Here is a 25,126-nt window from a genome sequence, read left to right on the forward strand (position 1 = left end):
TTAGCTGGGATAGGCTCCAGCCCCCTTGTGACCCCTAACAGGATAAGCGGTTACAGAAAATGAAAGAAATGAATGAATACACTAGTAATACAATTACAGTTATACATATAAATAAATAAAACAGCAGCGTGGTAATAGTAACGAAGGAATGAAAAACAGTGAGATAAATCATCTGTCTGAAATGTAGATGTGTCAGCTGATAAGGAGGGTCCTGGCAGGGAGGTGGGGTCAGTGATGTCACCATCAGTTCATGGACAGTTAAAAAGCAGCAGCCTAAAATGTAAGAAGAGGCAAACATGTAGTAAATTGCAATGCACAACAGGGCTGCAATTAACATTTATTTTCATTGTCGACTAATCTGTCGATTATTTCTTAAATTAGTCGACTAATCATTTTATCGAAAAATGTGTTGAAATGTTGAAAAATGTCAGCCTGTCTCTCCCAAACCCCAAAATGATGTCATCTAATGTCTTGTTTCGTACTCATGCCAAAGGGTTTTAGTTCATCATCATGGGAGAGTATGTAAAGCTGCCAATATTTGAACATAAGAAGCTGCAATAAGAGTATTTTGGGGTACTTTTATAGTACTTTTCTATGAAAAATGACTCAAACCGATTAGTCAACTACTAAAATAGTCCGATTATTTTGATAGTCGATTAGTCATCGATTAGTCGACTAATTGTTGCAGCCCTAATGCACAAGTTGAAGGAGTTGACTGGATCACATTTCACTGGAGTATAACTTGTATGATGTCGTGTGACAAATGAATGATAACATGAAATGATGTTCATTGATGCATATAGCTGAATCTTTGTCTTGGCGTTCTGTCTACAGGTGTGATGCGGGTGGACTACGGAGACGTCTCTTCTCGTAAAAACCTCCGCGAGGCCTTAAAGTGCAAACCGTTCTCCTGGTATCTAGAGAACATCTACCCAGACTCCCAGATACCGAGAAGATACTACTCACTTGGTGAAGTATGAGCTTTCTCCTACTCTGATCTCCCATAATTTAGCGGACTGCCTCGCTCTGCATTCAGTCAGATATGTCCTTGCGGGTTCTGGGCTGTTTTTTTTTTTTTTTCTTTTTTTTTTTTTTAGATAAATCAGAAAATCTCAGGATCCAGCAAAGACTGAACAAAACCAGATAAAAACAAACATCCCCGGCTGTTCGTATTCAACGTGTAGGATAAACAAACAAGGGGATGTTCGTGCAGTCAGTATTGATCCCAGTCACATGTTTACACAGTTCTGCTATGAATGCTGGGTAGCTGAGATAAGGCTTGTGTATACATTTTGCACAGTCTCATGGCACAGTTTTGTGTTGTACGCAGCAAGCAGAAATGAATTATTAAAGTCAGTAAAGTGCAAATATAAGTTAGAATCTGTCTCAGACAGGGTTGTAAATTGTTAACCAGCTTTTTATGCAGTTTGTTATGAAAATATTTATTCCCTCTTCGACAAATCCGACAAAAAACAACAGAGGGCATTATTCATCAGATAATTGGAAGAGATGGAACATACAAAGTTGTTTCTTTAGAAATTAGAAAGGGGATTGTGGGAACTGTGCAATAATTTGCAGCTAAGCCGTGAGAATTCATGCATAATTGTTTTCAAGATAATGGAAGTTTAAGTTCCTTTTATGAGTTCACACAGAAAACTTTTTTAAGTGACCTGAATTTGCCTCTTGCTGCCTGCGGCTCCATGTCGACAGCAGTGCAGCATGGGGTAAAGTCAGCGCTGACATGCAGTGTCTGGTCTGTACGATAGACGGGAGCCATTTAAAAGTAATGTCAGCTGAAGAACTTGTGGTGAAATGAGCTTGTAATCCTCCAACATTTATACAGTATGAGGATGAGGGGATTTCTTCATCGGTGCTGCTCTGCTGTACTGCAGCACAAGCTGGTTCTCTCTCTCTCCATCTCTCTTTAGCCACTGCAGCACCTCAGCTCCCATCTTCCTCTAAACCAGAACCTCTCCCCACTGATTCTCCTCCTCCATAACACACAGTCAGCCTTTCTTTAACAGCTGGAACCATTAGGTTTTATATCACTTAATTATGAACGCCATTCTGTTTCTGCATGATAGGCGTAATAAGTCGCTTAGGCAACATATAGAGCCAGCTCAGCTTTAGCTCTCTGAATGTATGAGTTCATTAGAAAGCTGAGTTGACTGTAAAGTCAGTGATAGCAGGGGATACTCAGGCTGTGCGGTCACATCACTTATCCAGTTCAGCTTTGAAAGTCAAGATAATGAGCAGATTAATATAACTGGCTGACATAATATCTGTTATATGGAGAATGTCTAGGGCTTCAACTAACGATCATTTTCATTATTGATTAATCTAAAAATATTTGTGAAAAATGGCTGCTGTAATTTCTCAGAGCCTAAGCAGCAGCTTCACACAGTCCAAAACCCACAAAATATTCAGTTTACAATGATATATGACAAACAAAAGTCTCAAATCAGCAAATTTTAAGCACAGGATAAGAAGGAACGATACTGCAGGTCCTTCGCTCAGACAGCAGTCAGACTTTAAGAGCATAACACAAAGTAACACTGTAATGTCTCTGTCTCCATCACTTACAACCTTTATTTATTTAACAGGGACAGTGCACAGATATTTAGCTGCACCAGGGTTAGCTATAAACTAATTTTCATCTGAAGTCCCTGGGCAGCAAACCGAGAATAATTTCTCTTCTAAAAGACACTATTATATAAAAAACACAATTTCAAAATCGAACATATTCACGACACAACGGCTTCAGCAACAACAACAACAATACAACTACAACATCATGAGAGAACAAGACATGACAGTTACTATGCACTGTTTAACTTAGGTTACATATACTCATACGTATATTCATGTGTTTATATGTATTTAATTTGTGCAGCTTCACTACTTAATAATATTTACTTCCTACTACGCAACAGTAGTTTTTATATTTCAGTGCTGCACACCATGTGTGCATTACAATTATCCATCATGGACATACAGTGACTGTATAAGCGAAAGGTGTTAATGTTATTTTAGTTTTTATTCTTATTTTATTCTTGTCCTGTTTTTATCTTGTTAAATTTAATTCAACACTTTTATCTTTTGCTTTTGTCTCTTGATCTGCTGTAACAAGCAAATTTCCCCAGTGTGGGATTAATAAAGTTTATCTTACCTTATTTTATCTTTTTCTTATCTTAGCTAATAAAATGACTAAAACAATTATTTGCTTATCAATACTTATTAATATTCTGTACATTGACTGTTTGTTTATTCAGCTAATTGCTGCAGCTCCAATGATTTCAGCCTATTATTTAGTCCACTGTCTGATTCAGTATAAGACACTGGACTTTTGGAAATAAATCTCCTGACACTAAATTTGTCAGATTTGGGCTAAAATTGGCTGTGGTGACTGTGTGCCACTTAAATTGTGTGTAAAGAAAGGTTCCACAACAATGAGCCTGTCATTTATTGTATGATATAATTTTGATTGGCTGTATATTATATATAACAAAGAAAATGAAAGCGGGAATCAGAAAATATTCACATGAAAAATACCAACTAATATTAATTGATTTTCAAAATAGTTGCAAATAATTTTATACCAGCTGGTCCAGGAACAGATTGTTTCAGCTTTATATGAAACAAACAAACACACAAACAAAAATTCTGTAAAGTCTGAGTGTAGCAATTAAAGATCCCAGAATAGTAAAACAGTAGCAATAAAAAGTGGTCATTCATGAACAGCGACAGAAAGAAAGTAGTGTAGGGAAGAGGATTAACTTTTAATGAGAAATATCGAGCAGGACCCTATGTTTGATTAAGTCGCTAATAAGTATGAAATTAGCCTTTCAAGAGACAAAAAGTTAATTTCAAATCAGAGTCAAAGTAACTTCTAACTCTCGTATTTCTAATTTCCTGCCTGCAGATCAGAAATGTTGAGACCAACCAGTGTGTGGACAACATGGGAAGAAAGGAGAACGAGAAAGTCGGCTTTTTCAACTGTCACGGCATGGGCGGAAACCAGGTGAGAGATGGAAAAATACGAACACTTAAAGGTCCAGTGTGTAGGATTTAAAAGGGTTTATCAACAGAAATAGAATATAATATACATAATCATGTTTTCATTAATGTATAATCACCTGACACTAAGAATTGTTGTGTTTTCATTACCTTAGTCTGAGCCCCGCTTATCTGCTCTACATAGAGAGCAGGTCCGCTTCTACAGAGTCCAATCTGTTGCGCTCTACATTTCTACAGTAGCCCAGATTGGACAAACTAAAACTCACTCTAGAAAGGGGCCTTTTGTATTTTTATGTTGCCTGGAAGTCACTGTAGGTTCTCTAAAATGCTTGAAAATGGAGGGTTTTGGAGACGGGTGTTTAGTTGGTTGCAGTCTTTATCCTCACCACTAGATGGTACTAAATCCCACACACTGCTCCTTTAAATGTACTTTTGTTGTTTTGTCATCTGGAGTCTGTTTTAAATCTACACACAATGTGTCATGAACATGAGCTGGAAAATTTCAGAGGTATTTTACAAGTGTTGTAAGTGGAATGTAGAATAAATCTCTTTTAAATGAACATAAACCAGTCGAGCCTTTGATGCTTCTTTATCCTGGATACATGAGCTGTGGGATTTCGTCTTTGCTCGGGAGCTTGAGTTTAATCAGGCTGGACCCAAAGTGTGTGTGAATTGCCAACTTTCAAGTCAGTCCGCACATTTTCAATACAATTCAAGTCGGGGGCTTTTGCCAAGTTTTTCTTTCTTGTTCCTAAAGGCCATTGTTGATCTGGCTCCACGCTGTGGGTCATTGTGAAGTCGCTGGCATTTTACATTCAGTCTGAGCCAAGAATTTGATTGTACTTTGGTCTAATCATTGTCCTCTCTGTCCTTGTAACTCTCGCTGTGGGATATTGTGTGTAGCTGCAGTACATGACATGAGGCAGAATCTCAATGTAACCCGAACTGGCAAACAGAGGAGCAGAAAGCACTATAGGAATTTCACAATCACATTGTCCAGACCTGGAAAAAAACATGTGATGAGTCAAAATTATCATGGACAAATCATGAAATTTAGTTCTATGGATAACCCTCCACATCATGTAACATAACAGCAAATTAATTTTCTGTTGCTGTCAATTAAACACTGAACAAATGGAATGGCAAAATCTTTACTGTGGGTCCTTATGGGAAAAATTAGAGAATTCTGTCCTTGAAAATGTGTGGGAACCCTATACAGTGCCTTATCTAAATCAGTTTTGGCACTACAATAACCATGACTTCTGTTAATCAAAATAAATATGCCTAAATCATTCACACACCCTCTCATCAAAGACCCTTTTCTGAACAATGATTGTATTTCTAGAAAGCCCATTGATGATGCCTCACGTCTTGTTTTGCAGGTGTTCTCTTACACGGCAGATAAAGAAATTAGGACAGATGACCTCTGTCTGGATGTCTCCCGCCTCAACGGACCCGTCGTCATGCTCAAGTGTCACCACATGAAGGGCAATCAGATGTTCGAGTACGATGCTGAGGTAGGATTCATATTCCCCGTAGCGGCCAAATAATCCATAACCAGGCTGCTGTTGCAGGAGGCCATTCTGTGTTTCCTGATGACTGATGTTTTGAAAAATGATTTTGGGTGAAAGGCCAATTGATTGTGTTGTCATTGGGGAGCGTTAAGTGGGGGAAGGAGTACCAGACTGCTGCCACCAGATGGTGCTGTGTGTCAGTTTTTTAGTGGCACAGCAGTTGCTTTTCCGCCTCAGTGGTGTCTCTGCTCTCATGCTCTCTCCTTTCACTCAGTATGTTGGCAAGTGGGAATATGATTTCGAGGTAAGCTGTTCAACTCATAGCTCCTGAATATCCCCCCATAGTTTGAGTCCTGTGCTGTGTTGTGATTTATCTCATTACTCTGTGTAAGTGTCAGTGGTTATTAAAGTAGATGTCGTATGGTTAATTATTTTTTGCAGAGGAATGAAGTTGAATCTTTAATGGATTTCGATCCTAATGTATTACTTAAAATTAGTTCTATTTTACTCATCACACAAAATTCTGCACAGCAAATCACCCATTCTTGAGAACTGGGACAAATCATGTCCAACCAAAAAGAAAACCTTAAAATGACACTACTAATTTCATTTCTGGGGTGAAACATTATCTTCAAAGGATTTATATGTATGAAATGAATCTGATTTATAATATATTTTGATCTGCTTTTATTTTTATAACTTCCAAAGTTCCAAACACCCTTGTTCCAGACAAGAATTCACAACTTCAAACAATTAAAAAAATGTGTAAAAGCCTTCAAGATCTCAAACTAACAGTACAACAACAGAACGTTGACGACATGGATGTAAAAATTGACTGCTGTAATCATCTTTGTTTTGAAATTGATTTTTTTGTGAAAGTGTTGGCCTATTAAAAACATGTCCCAGATTTATGGTAACTCCGTCAGATTTCTACAAAAACATAATTTAATCAGGCATAAAAGGGGTTGGCTGTAACCTAAGGACCACTGTCTCACTTTATGGTCTCCAAAAAGGCAGGAATGCTGCTTAAGTGCTAAAGTATTAAACAATATTGCTCTTGGGTGTGTCTCAGCCATAACATGTCAACTCCGCAGCCCTTCTAAATCAAAACGAAACAAGAATAATGATTTAAAAATGAATATTTTGATTATTAGCATTAAGAGGACTAGCCGCTTGGCAGCTTTGGAAAATAAAATGGCTACTCACTACGACTGCTGTGAAACTAATAAATATATAACTTTTTGTCACCTCTGTAAGACATGAGCTCCGTCAGATCTCTGACATCCATTATGTATGCTGTTCAAGAATAATTTAAAACACTGGGAGGCTGGTCCATTACAGAGTTTAAGAGTCAAGACTTTGTCTTTTAAGATACATTTTCCCACCCTTATTGAAGAGTGAAAATCAAAAAAAAACTCAAATAAGGTTTTGTCCTTATTCTCAAGAGTGAGTGAAAAACAGTCAAGTCAGGTACATGCATCTAAAACAAATGCAGTCTAATACAGTCCTACAAAATAAACTTGTTCAGTATGTTCAGTTTTTGTTGAAACTGATTAGGAGAGGTGTTGATTCAACTGTGTGATTATTTTGGAGCAAGGTTATTATATTAAACTAAAAGTCAACAAAAAAGTTACACTGGATGTTAAAACAAAAAATAGTTTAGAAAATCTCTTTGGTTCAGTGTTTGTGAGTTTGGTCAAATTTGTCAGCACAAATGCATGAGGAGACATCGGTGCATATGTTTATTGAGGCTGAATATTGACCTGACTGTGAGTCAAATGTCTGAACAAAGGGTTGTGTGTGTGTTGTAAAACCTATTCTGAACTTTTTAAATCTTGCCCCTGAGAAATACCTCCCATATTATAAATTAAAAAAAAATAACAAAATACCTATCTAAAACTAATACTTAAACAAATAAAATAAAATAAAAATAAAAATAAGAAAAATAAACAAATTAATAAACTGAAACAAGCACAACCACTCTGGAAACTTAACTGAATCTAAACTGAATTGAAAATAAAAATAAGGAAGGAAATGAAATAAAAATAAAAACTATGATGATGCTGTTGAACCATTATTGCATTAACATAGAGATGTTTCTGCTATTTAATTAATCTACCCAAATTGAAATTAATGTGGTGGACAAAATTATTAAAACAACTGCCAATTTGAAAAACAAACCTTATCCTAATGCATTCTCATGTTGTGTGGTACATTACAGACTTTATGGCCTGTAAGACACACTCAGGCGTGACACTGTTGTATATACACAACATATGAATGTGTCAGTGAGTCACAGTTTACTCATTTGTAGAAGCACCGAAATAAAAACATATACAATATGAGTAACAAAGCAAAAATCTGGCAGAATAATATTACTTAATACTCCTGGCTATACAAGCTGTAATATTCTCATAATTTCAGTTTTCAGTCAAAAACAGAAACAGATGTTACGGGCTCGTAAATGAAGAACAGAGAGACATTTTGAATCTCATAGGAGAACAAAAATATTCTCCTCGAGCCCTGTTGACTCAGAACTCAAAGTACATTATGGATTATACAACACAAAAAGCATCTTTTATATTAACAATTTATGCATTTTCTTTTAAACCACTGGGAGAGGGTTATAAAAGAGTGCACAGGATACAGTGTTATCTATCAGTGATTGAGATGTCCAATCGCTGGCATGTAGATATGACAAGGTGAGGGAGCCTGGAGGCCTTTCCATCAAGCAGTGAACAAATCCTGGGAGAAATCCTTTCATTACACTTTGTTCTCCGGGTGCATTCTTAATATGGAAAAGTTGAATAATTCATAAACTAAGAGGACCGGTCTCTGTTGTAAACAGCAGTGGGGTTTCACTGCTGTCAGTGGCCGAGGTTATTTTAAGCCCAAAGTGTGACAGACGGGGACTGAATCCTGGGTGACTACAGTGCCATTAACATTTCATCTGCTCATCAGTTTCACTTTCACAGGGATACCTGACGCTTCCTTTTTCCTGCTGTATTCATTCACAACGGTGACGGACAGCCTTAGTTCTTTTTCACCTGCTCTGCTGTTTGAGCCAGAAATAAGCTGTGTTCAATCTGCTTTGTCCAACAGCCCCACGTGAATATACCAGATACATATTGTGAAGCAAATTATTCACCTTATCTTATTCACACAGAAAATTTAAATCTGCCAAATCTATCCAGCTCTATTTTTTACTTGGTATACATCAGGACCTTTAAAGATCTTATGTCTTAAATCTATCTTAAATGCTATTTGACAGGAGAACAGACATCCTCACAACACCTGTATGCGTGTAATGCCCCTGTTTTCACCCCCTCTACACATTAAGATCACGCAATGATTCTGTATTGTTTAGCCGAGGCCTTGCTAGTGAGCTTGCTCTTTATTTCTCTGTGTGGTAAACACAGAAACATCAGTGTCATTTTACCTTCCTGTGTTTACTGTGTTTACTTGGAAATAGTATATTTCCAGTTTTGGTGTGTATTTCCATTGGTCTTAACTTTAGTTTGAAGTTGTATTTAAAGATCATAAAAAGTCCTAAATTTACCTCGTTCATACCTGTAGACACCCTGTACATGTCAAGTCTTGCGTTAATGTAGTAGAGACGAATTCTGTGTTTTTCCAAATGAGGTCTGTCAGGTTGTCTCAGACACAAAAATAACTTAGCTGCCAAAATGTAGGATTGTGTTCTTCAGTGTTTTCTAATTTACACCAGGGCAGGTGTTCAGAAAAATAAAATAATGTAAATTCCTTCACCCTGTTAGTGCCGAGTTTATTAGAGAGATAACATTTTCAAAACAACAACTTTATACTACTGTCGCCTTCACGTCATATGAGATGTATGTTAGAGATGGGAAAGATTCTTATGTTAAGACTTACAAGTGTTCTGTGCATTGACTATATAACACAACGTTCATTAAATTTGGGCTTAATTGGGCGTTCTTTGTCCAATGTGTGAGGCGGCCATATCTGTTTTATTCTTAGTAAGAAATATCAGAGATGTCAGAGTTTACCCAGTCACAATTAAAAAGCTGGTGTTAAAGCTATTCACAAGTCAGAAATTGTTATGCATGCATTTTTAAGCCACAGGTTGTATCAAAAAATCAAAAAGGTAAAGCCAACATATCAAACATCTGTGCCAAATTTCACCCCAGTTACCCCCTTAGTAATTGATTTAAAAAATTCTTAAAATAAAGGCAAACAGTGTATATCAAAATCCATACAATACAAAAATGAAAGTATCGGGTAAAGGAGAAAGATCAGACAATAATCACTAACCAATGATAAACATATTTTAAAATACATTGTCTCATTTTATCAATCATTAATGTGGTAATTGTCTGAGGATGAAATCTAGCTCAGATGATTTGATATTTGCATTACATTTGCACTTTTCATTGGGTCATATCAGTATTTCTAAAGTGATTATCGTGTGAGCTGATGGCTGCCAAAATGCAGACCACTGTACGAGACCAACAAGCAAAAGCATCAGTTGTTTTTTAGCGAACTGTTGCTGTGTTTCCAGCAGCGTTTGTGCCACCAAACGTTTGTGCTTTAAGCCAAAAAGATATCCTCTCCAGCCCAAACCAAGTGGGGCTTTAACATAAACAGACATCAACCACAGCACTGTTGAAATGTAGTTTCAGTGTATACACTTCATAATAATGCACAGATGTAACATATCCATGGTTTTTAGAAACATACAATGCCAACATTTACCATGGTGATTGGGATGAGGAATTGAGTCCAGGCTTTGAACAGCGTAGATAAACAACACACATTTTCTATGTGAATTAACTGTCATTGAAAAAAATCACCTGTTATTAAAGTGGAAACGTTGGCTGTGAAGAACAGATGGATTCATTTAACAATAATTGATGACTCTCAGACTTACCTTCACTACCATCTGTCCCTTTCACTTCTGGCTCGCCGCAGAAGCACACCTTCCTCCACATCATCACCCAATCATGTCTGACCATCAGCCGTCTGGAGGACGGCACCTACGGCCCCACGGTGGAGCACTGTAACAACAGTCCCATCCAGGCCTGGATCCTCCACAACTACACACGTCTGGAGGTCGCCAGACGCCTTTACTTCAATCCCACTGATTATTTTCTCTAAGCTGTAGGGCCTGAGGTGAGCAGGTTAGTACAAATTAGGCTAGGAGTAGAAGCTGGTGGTCATTTTAGCGGCTCCGTAGTGATGTCGTTTGTCATTAACATTGTTAGAAGTAGATTAGTTTGACCTGTTGGGGCTTTAATAGGCACCTTTGTAGCTGATTGTTGTCTCTGTTTGTAGAGGAGTCTTTTTTACTTTGTAGTTTTTGTCAGTAAGGGCAGATGAATGCAGAGCTTGTCGTTATGATGTTGATCTTTCAGGTATTAGGCACAATGTGCATGCAAATTGTTTTAGGAAGCTTTAAGTAGCTTTTACCGGTGACCTTTCAGGAGGAACACATGAAGACAGGGGCACAGACACATCAAGCAATGACAGATGTCCCATCAAGATGGTTCTGCGTGTAAGACGCTATCTGCAGGACCTTTAGCCAGGCTTCATGCTAAATTAGATCTCATTTGACATTCATTTTCCAACATAAATATTTTATTTTGATGTGAAAATCCACCGGCTGTCCCCTGGACTGCCTGCGCTGGGTGAATGATGCCGGAGATGGAGAAGGACGTGTTTATTTTTAGCTGATTATCTGCTCGCAGGGCTGATTGAATGGGCTTACCATTGTTTACAAGTTCTTTTGAAGTGATCCTTCATTGTGAACCTGCCTTTCATGGTCCTGGCCTCTCAGGCCACTCGTCTATTGCCCTGAAGCAGCTGTGTGCACTGTGTGCCATGTACATATTGTAAAACCAATGAATTCCAATTGTGAGTGCTTTCACCACTTGGCCTGCTTATTTACATACTTTTGTAAGAAAGGTTTTTTTGGCTCAGCATTTCAGGGATGTTGTTTTTCTGCTTTTTCCCCAGTCTATCAATTTCTCTGTGGCCTATTCTGTTCTGCTGAATTATATGGTGTTTGCACCTCAGAGTCCCGCACTGTTGTATCTCTCAAAAAGCTAAAGAGCAATTTCACTGTAGCATGCCACAGTTTTTGTGTCCAAGCAGGGTAAATTGGGTAAGGAGCTCCCAGGGCTGCTGGTGTGTGTCAGAGTTGCGGCAGTAAAGTGACCTGCTGTTAGATGGCCTGATTTGCTGTCCACACTCAGAGGTCCTCATGGTATAGCCAGCACCAGAGGAGAGCACGTACACAAGAGCGGGCCACCATTAGAGCAAGTGAGACTGTTGCCTGACTCTGCCTTGAGACAAAAGGAATCCGCTGTTTTTTGTACTTCCCACAAAAAGCAGCCCGGGCCCTCCAGATCTCCTCCCAGAGTCAGCACAAGATCGCGTCAAGCAGGAACTCTCGTGCCTTTCAGCAAGTCTACTGTGCTGCTTGGCGACAAAGAGGATACTTTTCCTCAACCGGGGCTTATGTTTAGAAACCGTCCTCATTTAATTAGCCGGTCTCAGCTGTGCACACACTCAGCGACTTGCTCCGGAGATGCTGGTTGGTTTGCTGGGAGGCTGAGATGGGAGTTTTCTCTGCCCCAAAGGAGGCATGAAATAATTATGAGCAAAGGACAAGACCTCCACATTTCTAGTATTTTCATTAAATGTGGAACGGGTTTTCTACCCTCCACCATTATGCTCCCCCTCTGTCATCTCTGCTGCTAGAGTAGGTTTGGATCTTTCAATGAGAAGAAAAAATACAACTCTCATTATCGCCTAAGCCAGGTTCATATGATTTATTGATTTGAGCTACATCCAGTTGGGAGAAGTTCCATGTACGAATACGCCTTTAAGAGAAGTATTTAATGGTTACACTGCTTGTCATTTGCAAATTCTGCAAAATAATGAGTGAACATTTCTGATTTCCTTTACATATCATTAAACCTAGCTGCTGTTAAAAAATAATTTATTTCAACAAAGCAGGAAAAGTAAAATGTCTCCAGTGTGGAGCTACCTATTGTTCTCTTCTTTAGTTTTTTGGCAGGTGTGTAAGGTCGAACGCCACCTGCTCTCTTTGTTCTTGTTCTGTTTGAACAAATGTGCCCTGTAGGGCGGCCGGTAATGTGTACTTCAGGAAAGATGTATGTGTGTGTGCATGTGTGTGTGCGCACCTCTTTGTATCCAGGCAGAGAATGTCAGGCCCTTGTGTTTTATAGCTAAAGATCAAACATGGCCTGAGCGTCTGTGTGTGCTCATTAGTCTGAATATCCTCTGTCAACAGTCGAAGCACAATCTTGTTTTAATGATGAATTATGCCTTAACTGCAAGATAAATCATGCCCATGCTCGTGTTTTAATGGCACATACAGACTGTGTTTATAGATGTTTACATGTTTACATTCTATCATGTGTGCTGTTCTGTTCACTTTGAAAATGACTCCCATGATAGCAGAGTTTAGACTCATTTTGTGGTCATATATGTTGTCTTTTAAATCCCTCCATTTATAAACATTACAGAGCCTAATGGTGTCTCAGTAGCACTCAATGATTTATTTTTAACATAAGTTTCCCAATTTATCTCACGCCATTGTTTCCCTTCCTTACAAACCAACTTCGGCTCCTCTGCTTCTCCCCTACTTCTCTGCATGTGATCATTAGGACGAGAAAAGCAACTCAAGTGAGGAGTGAAATTGCGGAAGCGTGTTACTTCTGAGGGAATGAACATAAATGGTTAATCAAGGCCATTGAGAGTTCTCTTCCAGTTGTTAGTGGGGGGTGTTATCTCTGGAGCCTTTGTGGCAGATAGCCACAGATTTCTGTGGTACTTGCTCACGTGGTGCTCGAGCTCAGCTCGTCACAACAGGTGTGTTTTTCCCAGTCTGGACATTTTAAAAGTGCTTGTTCTGTCCTCTGGCTTCTCTGGTTTGTGTGATAGAAGAGTAAACAGACAGGACTGATGGGCGAGAGGGGACAATGTGTGGAGTGGTGCAGGAGATACATCTGAGAGGACGAGGTATACTGAAGAGTGAACTCCAAAAATAACAGTGATGTTTGAGGTCAGAAGCAGCAGCTCCACTCCTGCCTGTTTTTTGAATTATGTTCTTTCTTAAACACAGAATGGGGGTGTGGTTAATATTCATTCATTTATTCATTATCCATAAGCACTTGTCCTGTTCAGGGGTACAGGGCGGCTTGAGCCTATCCCAGCTGGTGTGGTTATTAGTCAGACAAAATCCATTACCATGGTAACCAGATTGCCATTCTAGTGGAGAGGTCAAACTGATAGCATGGATATTAGCATGCATAGTGATAGCAGTCAATCTAATGAAAGGTTGGCTGAGGATTTTTGTCCACCTCCTTCACCTGATTGAAATATGAATATGAATCGAAAACGATAGCTGGGATTCAGTTACCTCCGACTGATGACTGCGTAGCTTAACTAAGACAGTTGATATGGGCAACTAGTTTGTTTGCTAGTTTCAATAACACCAACAACAAGTTAAAGAAATACCAATTTTTCAAGCAGTATATCCTGTCAATATAATTATCTTTGATAAGTTAGCTATGTTGGACATCAGCTATTTTGTATCAAACATGGCTTCCACTGGGGGGTTTTGACCACCCTGTCAGTGAGTTTCACAGTGCTGTGCTTTAACAACAGCAAAACAACATCCGTTTACAAACTCTAACACAACTCGTGCAGTGTATTCCAGTGCTGTGTCTCAAATCAGATACGTTACGTTAGTACACTTGCATGTAGTACACTGTGTACACTATGTACTTACTTGTGCAGTGGGCAAATTTTGACAGTCTCTAATCAAACATGGCTGCTGCTGCTCACTTGATGAAAATGGTGGTCATGCGATTTGACAGCTTTTTCTTTTCTTCTTCTGCCCATGAATTGCAACTGGATGGAGCATTATCACCAACCTTTTTTAATTTATTTTTTTATATAACCCATATTTAACCAGGTAGCAGAGCCAGTGTTGCCAACTTAGTGACTTTGTTGCTATATTTAGTGACTTTTCAGACCCCTCTAGCGACTCTTTTTCAAAAAAGCAACTAGCGACAAATCTAGCGACTTTTTCTGATGTTATTGAAGACTTCTGGAGACTCTGTTGTGAGAGCACATATCATTCTTATTCTTCTCAATGAGCAGCGGATGCTGCCGTGGGCCCTTCCCTCACCCCAAAGCACTTACAGACGGCCCAGTCCTCCCTCCCAGCAGCAGTCAGAGCAGGAGATGTTAACCCCTCCGCACAGACTGCAAGTGAATCGCGCATGCATGGACCCACCACTGGCTGATCCCGACCTGGTTTACAGTCAGGGCGGGATGTAAATGTAAAATTTTCTTTGTCTAATATAAATCACTGGAAGAAGGTTCATTTGTAGTTCTAAACATATTCAGGGTGTTTTTTTACTCAGTTTTTGTCTCTCCCATGACGTTATTCCTCTCTCCTACAGCAGCCATTACAATTACATTCATATGGACAATTATGCAAATTAGGCGATGACGTCATTTAGCGACTTCTAGCGACTTTTAGGACAGCCAATAGCTACTTTTCTTACTGAGGAGTTGGCAACAGTGAGCAGAGCACGTAATGCTTTCTTTCCCAGCTCAGTCTGTGTACTGGGAACAGACAACAAAACTAAATCTTGAGACTTCAGACTATAGCTACACTCAGATCTCTTGACGAACAGTTGTCACTCGCCAAAATAAATGCGTGCGTTCACAGCATGTTGTGAACTTCTGTGGCTTACCTTATGGCTTTATCACCAGCTGATTTGACTTAATGATAGCTGTTGCATTTTCAAAACTTCAAAAAAGTAAAAAGTTAACATGCATGAACACCAAATGGAACTAACATTACCCCCCTAGACCGTATAGTTGTACCACAACACATGTAACGTCAATGCCTGATGACAAATATGCCACTGTAAACTAGCTCATAAGCTAACGTTAGCATTTGTGGTATCGTTTTTGGTACCAAATCATTACCAATTTAACCCAATAAACCAAATAAACTCAAACAACCTAACAGTGTGTCGCTGTGAGCTAGCTTGTAAGCTAACATTAACATTTACGGTAGTGTTTATGCTACCACATTATTACCAAATTTACCCAATAAACAACCTAACAGTGTGCCACTGTAAGCTAGCTCGTAAGCTAACGATAACATTTGTGGTAGCGCCTTTGGTACCAAATTATTACTACTTCTATCAGACATCAGTATAGTGGTAGGAAAAAACACATGTATATTTGGACCATGCTCTAGTCTTCACCGTGGCAGTCGGCAGACATTGAAGCAGTTTGAAATGTGTTTGCGGTCCAGCCCCTTCCACTACATAGGCAACATGGGGACCACTGAGGGTGCATTTTGCCATAACGTTACTTCTCTGTATCAACACACCCATGTACTCAAAATGGTAAGTATGAGTACAGAAGTATGCGATTTGAGACACAGCATAGATCTCATTTATCCAGTCGTATGTTCAGTACCTACCAAACACATGTATTTTTGCTTAATAATAACCTTAGTATTTTTTTGCAGTAATGGATGTGCATATGACTGGATAAACGAGACATGGATTATATTATAAAAGTTGTTTGCAAATGGATGATTTGATATTGTTTTGCTGTTGTCAGTAAATCAAAAATTTTGCCATTTCTTGTGGAGGTAAGCAAGAAAAACAACGTTTTCCTCAAAAATACAAAGTAACAGGCACGACTAATTGATTTACAAATGATTTTGTGACATATTTCTTTAAGCTACCTGGAGATTTATGTTTCCTGGCACCTGACTGCACCTCTGTGTCCAATGTCTGCCTGCCAACTCCAAAAGAAAACATTGAGCCAAAAGCAACATAAAAAAACATTAAGGAGAGGCAGACTGAGGAGTTATCAGTGATACTGGTGCCACCAGCAACCCTTTTACATTACAGCAACTCTTGTGATACATCCTAAATGTGCAAAATATACTCAATGCAGCCATAAATATGGACATTTGCTGATGGTTTCAGTCGTTCTGAAGTGAAGAAATGAGTTTTTTCTGGTCTCTTGACATTTTGAAGCTTCTGATGCTCAACAGTCATTCACAATGAAATCCTTCCTGTAAAGTGGCCATGACAACAGTCTCCCCACCGACAGGAGCTTCAACTCTCCAAGCAGCCTCAGTGCATGTCGTGTTGTATAAGGGACACGGCTCTGGCTTTTTCTCGACTAGAACATCCTGCTCTCTTGATGTGCTATTGTTTTTTCTTGCTCCAGCTACAGTTACTGAGTATTACAAGCCCGGGCCATTTAGTAGGGTCAAAAGGTATTTTTGTGAAATGTGGGAAATCAATATTCGGAAGTGTGTCTGTGAAAGTTCATCTTAGTCATCCAGGTGGTTTCAACTTTCTCCAGAGAAGAGTTGAAATAACTCTTGAGTCAGACAAAACATTATAAAGCATTGTGTGTATTTATACATAAAGGTGTGCATGTTTATATCTAACTGCCTGTCGTCTTTCTCTCTCCAGCGACTCACCCTGCTTCATGTGAACAGCAACCAGTGTTTGGACATGCCATCTGAGGAGGACAAGATGGTCCCAACCCTGAGAGACTGCAATGGTAGCCGTGCACAGCAGTGGCTGCTCCGTAACATGACCCTGAGCATCTGATCCCTCGCCTCACCTCCCCACCCCACTGCTCGGTCCTCATCCTAACCAGTCCTGGCTCTCCCCACCCTCGCCAGGTGGCTCTTACCACAGCAAATCATAACGCCTCTTCCTGTAACAGCCTGGCCAGCAAACACAGAGATCCAGGCAGCAGCGGCTTATCTTCCATTATGGAGGCGTCTCCTTTTACAGCTCGCAACAGGTTTGAGAGGAGCTGCACCTGCCGCTCAGGCGACACCATGAGCTGTGGCTTTGGGGACCTTGTTGTGTCTGAGCAGGGAGAACGATGTGTGAGGTCTGAGCATGGAGAACATTAAAATCAAAGCACTCACACTGTGTCAGCCAGCTGCTAGCCATGCATCCACTGTGCTGCTCAGACTGCCGCTTAACTGCAGGACAAACAATTAAACAGAAGAGCATCTATAACAAGAATACTGCAAGGCACGTGTCTGCAACGGTCCATACTGTAAATGACTTTCCCTGTGCTGTGTACACGCAGTGAACTCATGTCCACTGTAGGTACTATCTAACAAAACAAGACTGTTGTTGTCATGACTGCTGCTCATCCTGTTTCCATATCAGTGTCTGAGTTACATTAAAATAACAGGAAGTGATGTCATTAATAGAGCCCAACCAATGCTGGGTCTGTGAAGCTGAAGAAGTTGATATTTGAGGGTTAAACATCTGAAACTGTGTGAGCACTGGTATTTGATTTTCAAGTCAAGCTGAAATTTGAATTCTCATCACTTTTGGTGCCAGAACATCTAAACTACAATCTAATGATATTTCAGCTATTGTGTATATTTTTTAAAAAGAGGATCACACACTGTGTAGACATATTTGTAGAAACAGTGTCTCCAATGCCAGCTGGTAACTGACAGGGCCAGTGTCATGCTGTCAGTGTCTGTGGTCCGCTGCTGATTGAGGAGCCATATAATGCTTTTTTTTTTCTTTTTTAAACAAGCCCACGTAGTGTCGGCTATCAACCTGATTTAAGCCATGTGTCCCCTTCCAATTTTTAACATGTGGGAGTACCTTTTTTAATTAAGATACCAAATTATTACACAAGACAAAACAAACAAAGGGTAGATGTAAAAAAAAAAAAAAAAATTTCAGTCTGACTTTAAAATAACCTGCTTGCATTATTTTTTTAATCGGGATTCTTAAAAGTACAGTGTGTCAGATATGGCCAGAATTTTAGTTTGAAACATTTAAAAAATGTACTGTGTTGCAGAGATATCTACTGAAATGAGCATGCTAACCAGCCGGCCCCAGCCTGTCTCATCCAAGGCTATTCAAAGAGGGTGTTGACACACTCCTTACCGCATAGATCGTTGTTGGAGGGTCACAGCAGATGGTGCTAGAAACAAAACGATGGTGTCCTCTCAGGTGCATATATATTAATGTTTGCATATAGAAAGCTTTGTTTATGGTCTTTAATAATGGACGTTTTCAGTAATTACACAATTGTAATTCTCACTTATATCATTATTTTTCGTACAACAATGTTCCGAACCAAAACCAACTCCAGATGACTCAGTGAAATAATCCAATCAACTCCATGTACTGTGACAGTGCACCAGCTATTGAGCCTTTTGGCAAGTGCAGACCAAATTTTACTGTTTAAAAATATCACTAAAAAAAGGCGATACTGAGTCAGGAGCGTCCAGTCTGCCCTCAGTCCAGCATGACACAATCCAAATATTGTTTGCAGAAAATACAAGTTCATAGTTGCCACCTGTGTCAACACAGCCAGGGGCCAGCTGGCTCAGCAGCCCTGTTTGGTCAAGGTTTGCTCTCATGATCCAGGCGCGACTGAGAAAATGTCCCAGTTCTGACAATCCCAGGTCCGAAATCCATGATAGTGGTGTGGTTAGGTCAGCCGCTTCAGGCCGGTATACAGCCAAGCTAAGATAGCTAGGCTAAGATAGCTTGCTGAGCTCTGGGTTGTGACCGAAAAATGAGATTGTGGATAGAAGTGGCTGAAATGAGTTCCCTCCGTGAGGTGCCTGGGCTCAGCCTTAGAGATAGGGTAAGGAGCTCGGACATCCAGAGGAAGCTTGGAGGTGGAGGTGTTTCAGGCACGTCCCACTTGTAGGAGGCCCCGGAGCAGACCCAGAACACGCTAGAGGGATTACATATCTCATCTGGCCTGGGAACGCCTCGGGGTCCCCCAGAAGGAGCTGGAAAGCATTTCTCGGGAGAGGGGCGTCTGGGGTGCTTTGCTTGGCCTGCTGCCCCCACGACCAAGCCCAAGATAAGTGAATGAAAATGGATGGATGGAAGATAGCTTGCAGACTCACGGTTGATCATTCGTTCAAGTGCGTGATCTTAAATCATTGTCTCAGTCCAGGCATTGTTCAAAGCCATAATATGGACAGAGTCAGAGTAACCGAGGTTCGGAACCCAAAGTCCTTTGTTGTAATGGAAAGACTTTTGAAAAGCTGAGTGCAACTAATGACAACACAAACCGTACCAAAAAACATTCCCAATGGCAAAATATGATTTAAATATGACTGTGTTTTTGGAGTTTCAGCAGTCAGTATGAATTTAGCATTTTCTTGCCCTGCTTTTAGTTTCCAGTTGGCTTGGAGAGGAAATGCTGCCCCCCTAGTTTGGAGCATGTGGCCAGGCATTACACATGGCACCTTTAAATTTGGTTATTAAAAACAAATATAGCATTTATAAGATTTACCAGTCAGTGCTCCAAAGAATGTAGTAGACACACTCTTTGTAAAATACCTCACACATATCTTTGGCATTTCTGTACCGCAGTTTCTTGTTATCAGCTGACATAAAGGCAGATAATAACATGTCTGTGATGAGCTAGTATTGGCCGATTTATTGGTCAGGCTCTACTTATTGAGGTGGATTTCTTCAGATGTTTGGAAAAACACATTAAACTGGAGATTTCAAACCAACATCGTAAAAAAATGAATGAGTCCAGGACAAGAGTGCAGCTATAACATCGTCCCTGATCATTCACATAATGTTCCATATCAGTGAAACAGGAATTACAGTTTGAAAAAATATGAGGCAGCTCTGTGGACGTTCATTTACAACAGGTATTTTGGAGAAATGAAAGAAGTGGTTGCAGGAAAGTAATCGAATGTAAAGGTTTATCTAAGTGATGAAGACTGTATTCTGAGGTACTTTAACTGCACTGTGTTATGACAGATATCTGAGAGCGTCAGTGCTAAACTTTTTGAAAGATTTCAGATTCCTGCTGCCAATATGTTGAGAAATCACAGTGACTTGGAGCTGGATAGTTACGTGTGCCTTTAGAGAGTTGTTTTGTATTTGGTTCACTGGTTTTAGAACGTTTTTATTTATTTTGGAGTTAAAAGAGAGGAATGTCATATCATTTTTCATTTTAAAAAAGTGCATATTGATATTAAATAATTGTCATACCATGATCATGTCATCGTCATATTGATGCTCGATCAAACATTTAGTTGCAGTGAAATCAACGCTCAGTATATCAGCACACACATGCAAACATGACAGGTTCTTCTTACTGCATTTGTTGATCAGGCGACAAATGTTACTGTACATAAGGCTGTTAACATGTTTCTAGCACCATTGTTGTTGTTGTTGTACATACAGAACCAATTATTTTTCTAAGATGCTGTAAAACTTGAACACTCCTCTGAGGAAAAGAAAAAAAAGAGACGTTGAATGATAAAAAGATCACGAGGTATTGCAGTGTTGTACTTGGAATCGTGGTAATAAAAACCAGTGCTTACCATGGATTTTGAAATTGCAGTGTGTTTTGGAAATCATCATCGGCCCCACAAAACCAATTCTCAGACCACCTTAAGGACCTCAGGCGAGCGTACATGAGGGAGCAACTAATGCTGAAATACTATCAATGCTGCTTGAATACTGAATCCTTGCCAAGTGCCTGCTTGGCATTCAGACTAAAATTCAATCACCTCTTTCATATTATGCACACACATTTATTGTTTTTCATTATCTTAAAGTGCATGGTGTTAAAATAGGAATGTAATGTTTCAATGTACTGGTTGCAAAGTGATGTTACCTGTTTGTACATTTTGCCTTTTTTGTAGGAGAAAAAAAAACTTCAACTCAACATAGTTAGCATTAATTTCAGTGTCAAGCAAAGCACATCACACCGATACATCATTTGTTTAATAAACCTTGTTCTTGAAGCTTTTAAGACCCCCGTACATCTCATTATCAGGCTTCAGTGTGTGGGCTTTTAAAGGTGGTAAATTACAGCCTCTTTTCCATGGTGACCGTTGGAGGACAACACTCGTACAACAGGATGTTAGAAGAATAACATTGTAATGGATTCTTCCATCCTCTTTTGTCCCATGTCTGTAAAGGTGCCCGCCATTGTCAGCTGATGAAAGGTACTTCTGACACGGTTCATTATTCTGTACATTTAAGCAAGGAAGGCTTGACCTTTCAGGGGGACTCTGGCTTTGTTAAAATCTGACAGGCAAAATTTTTCTTCCTGAATGGGACACAGGAAAACGGAGAGCTACAGTCGAAGGTCAATAGAGGGCAATGGAGAGGGACAGCAGGGAACATATAGCTTGACACTCACACATGCAATAGGGCTGAAACTACTGTCATTACAGAATCATTTCTCAACATCATCATCAATTGATTGCTTATTCTACAAAATGTAAAAATTGGAAAAATGGCCATCACATTTCCCAGAGCACAGAGGGACATCTTCAAATTGGTTGCTTGACCAAAAGCCCAAAACCAAGAGTTAATCAATTTACAGTGATATTAGACAGAAAAACAGCAACAAAATCACACTTTTGAGAAGATGAAACTATGTTTGGCATTGTCGATTCATTTCTCTTGATGGAGTGATTGATTAAAGGAACAGTTTGACATTTGGGGAAAAGACTTTCTTGCCTAGATTTAGATGAAAATATCATACCACTTGCTTGCCTGATATCAGACAATATTGTCAATTTGTTACACTCCATTGTTACTACCCCAGCGTGCCGTCACATTTCAACAAATAAAGGCGTGTCTCAAATAGAGGCCTGGTCTGGTTGCCAAATGGTTCATTTTTATAGGAATTCTTGGTTGTATAAAATCAGTTGTTGGCTACCCACTTGAGCTAATGTTAGATAGCTGCTTCGATTACGCATACAGATATCATCCTGAGCACCAAAGACGACCATAATTCCTTATACCAGCATGGTAAACAAGAGGCCAAATAAGGTGGTGTCTTGATTTTCCTGGTATATTATTCATATTGCTTTAGTTTCCAATGTGTGTTTTTTATAAAAATCAATCCAAGAGAATATTGTTTGAACAGGATTAAGTGTGCTGTCGGAGTTAGATCAAATGAATGAATTATAGTTAATATGTTATTTGAAGCCTAATTTTTATACAAGTAATATTCATACTGGATTATATAAACAGTTTGATTGCATTTCCTGATCTTTGCTGAGCAACAGTTTTGTATGACAGGAATTAAAGGCCTGTCCCAAATATAGGCCTGTCGAGTTCAGTGATTTAAGCAAATAATAGCCCAGGCTGTTAATTGAAGTTTTACGCTATCTTTAGTCTGACATTGCGTCAGCTGTAACTGATTTATGTGGTGGAGGGGATTCGATTTTCCCAAACCAATCATTAGAGACCAACATATACGCCTGAATCCAATGCCAATTTAAGCTGACAGTGATGCCTAGCTGTGCCAACATATTGATTTTGCCAGGGTCCCAAGCGACGAATGGAGTGAAGTAAACATAAACCACAATGTCAGGTGATGTTGAGAAGACAGTGATTTAGAGCAGCCTTGATAGCAGCATTTATCTTAGTGGTCACCATTGTTGTTATTACTCCTCACTGGTTACAGCACACCACTTGACAACAGTTTAGCAACAATGTTAGTCCTGCCCGTTGCGCTGATTTCTTAATCGAGTGCCCCTGCAACGCTCATTGGATACCAAAGTCTGAACAATGTTGCCAACTTGGCAACTTTATCTCCCCTCTAAGCAACTTTTCAAACCCTCTAAGCAACACTAAAAGAATTAAGACTAACGACAAATTTAGCAACATATTCAGGCTATCAGGAAAAAGAAGAGAAATTCATTATATTGTAATTAATTTGCTCAGAGTAATTACAGTCCAGGGTTCTGCCATCATCAGAGTGAGTACATTGGTGTCATCCTGGGAGTTAAGTTGTTGTGAGTTTCTATGGTTACGTTGACACTTGCTCTTTGGATTGGTATGAGAATGTGATGCACTTTAATATAAACATCATAGCTCTCATGACACTCAAATATTCTTTGAGGATTTTTGTGTTAGATCTAATTCAATAAAGTTGTACAGATTCCATTAATGTGTGATGATGCCACTAACATGCAGTTTAGCATGTGATGTCATCTTGGTACTTTTAGCAACTTTTGGACTAGTGCTAGCTACCTTCATTGAAAAAGAGTTGGCGACACTGGTTCTGAACCTCATGGCAAACCACTTGCATGTCTGTCAGTAAATCTGAGGCTGCAAGATGCAGATGGTTAGCTTAGCTTAGCATAAAGACGGGGAACACAGAGAAACAGCTAGCCTCTGTTGAAAAGTATAACAGACTGGCCTGACAGCATGTCTAAAGATCACAATTAACATGTTTTCTCTTGTTTGTTTCACCCGTACTAAATCCAAAATGTGACAACACCCTCCTTTCTTTATGCTAAGCTAAGGCTAACGAGCTGCTTCTTGTAGCTGTAATCAACCTATCACTTTAACATTACAGTATTATACAGTATTATTAGTATCATCATCATTATTATTATTATTATTATTATTACATAAGTTATTTGCTTTATGATAGGCCCAAGTGTTAATAGATGTAGAGAAGCAGTTTACAGTCCACAGTTCAGCTGCAGAAGTATTCCCTTTTTAATAACTTTTACTGCACATATATTGTTTCTTTCCATTTCCCTCACTTAGGCTTTTTATTAAATATTTGTAAACCTCTCCGAGGTAGCCACTGCAGTAGTATTAATAGTTGTTGTTGTGGAGCTGACAACACATCAGTGCCTCACCACACTCTCAGCAAGGGCCCTGTGAGGACCGACTGCGGTTTCAGACAGTCTCACACCTGTAGCGAGCCAAACCCAGGCTAGTTAACTGGACCTGTGAGGATAAGATAGTGGGTCTGTGGCTGGGCCAGGGGAGTCCATTAACGGGTGAGATGCTTTAAAATAACAGCCCTAATGGAGGCCTTATCTGTGGGTATTTGTGGCTCACTGCGGCTCTAGGAGCTAGTACACAATCAGAGCTTTACACTATGCAGGCTGTACAGTGCTCGACTATATATGGGCTCATTTAAGCTTGGGAAAATTATAACTGTGTCGATGCCCTGAACCTTTAAACACACACCTCGGGTCGTCAGAGACTAAAGACCATATTACATGCTGCATAATTCCCTCATTTTATCCAGTTAAGCCCTAAAGTTATTCCTCAAAGTATTTGTTCTAACAATTTTCCACTGTTTCTTTTGTTTTTCTCCAAAACATTCACAGGGTTTAAGATGCCTGAGGTATGTAAGAGTTTCTTTATGCAGTTCCCTTTATGCAGGTTTTAGAATTGCAAGCTACGTTATTTTCCTAGTTGACCTCATTCTGTGTTGCTTATACTACAAATCAGTACAAAAGGCTATAGGGGTTTCTTTATGTTGCTTTATGTCACCAGTGGAGGAAGAACTCCTCCACTAAATACTAAGTTTCCTTTGGTGCAACTGTCAATGACTCCTAGACATCTCGTGCAAAATACAAGAACAACAAAATTGTACTGAAGTACAGTAAAAGTTGTAAACAGTTACTTTCTATGACTGACTGCAACATGACAGTGCAGCGTCAGTGTGTCAGGCTCACTGCAGCAGAGCAATATTGGACAGAAATACTGAAATTTACAATAATATGGAAGTAG

The 25,126-nt window shown here is 39.5% G+C and overlaps 1 protein-coding gene across 1 annotated transcript in view; it reads left to right on the plus strand.

Annotated features, from left to right (window-relative positions):
- Window positions 1-18,311, plus strand: part of galnt13 (polypeptide N-acetylgalactosaminyltransferase 13) — a 56,529-nt gene extending 38,218 nt beyond the window's left edge. Inside the window, exons 9-12 of the mRNA XM_033612827.2 lie at window positions 835-974; window positions 3,923-4,021; window positions 5,400-5,534; window positions 17,063-18,311. Coding sequence (XP_033468718.1) covers window positions 835-974; window positions 3,923-4,021; window positions 5,400-5,534; window positions 17,063-17,203 — 515 coding nt within the window. The 3' untranslated portion in view covers window positions 17,204-18,311. The remainder of the gene's footprint in view (window positions 1-834; window positions 975-3,922; window positions 4,022-5,399; window positions 5,535-17,062) is intronic.
- The last annotated feature ends 6,815 nt before the right edge of the window (window positions 18,312-25,126 follow it).

Source organism: Epinephelus lanceolatus, chromosome 14 (genome assembly GCF_041903045.1).
Source record: "Epinephelus lanceolatus isolate andai-2023 chromosome 14, ASM4190304v1, whole genome shotgun sequence".
In the NCBI taxonomy this organism is placed as follows: domain Eukaryota; kingdom Metazoa; phylum Chordata; class Actinopteri; order Perciformes; family Serranidae; genus Epinephelus; species Epinephelus lanceolatus.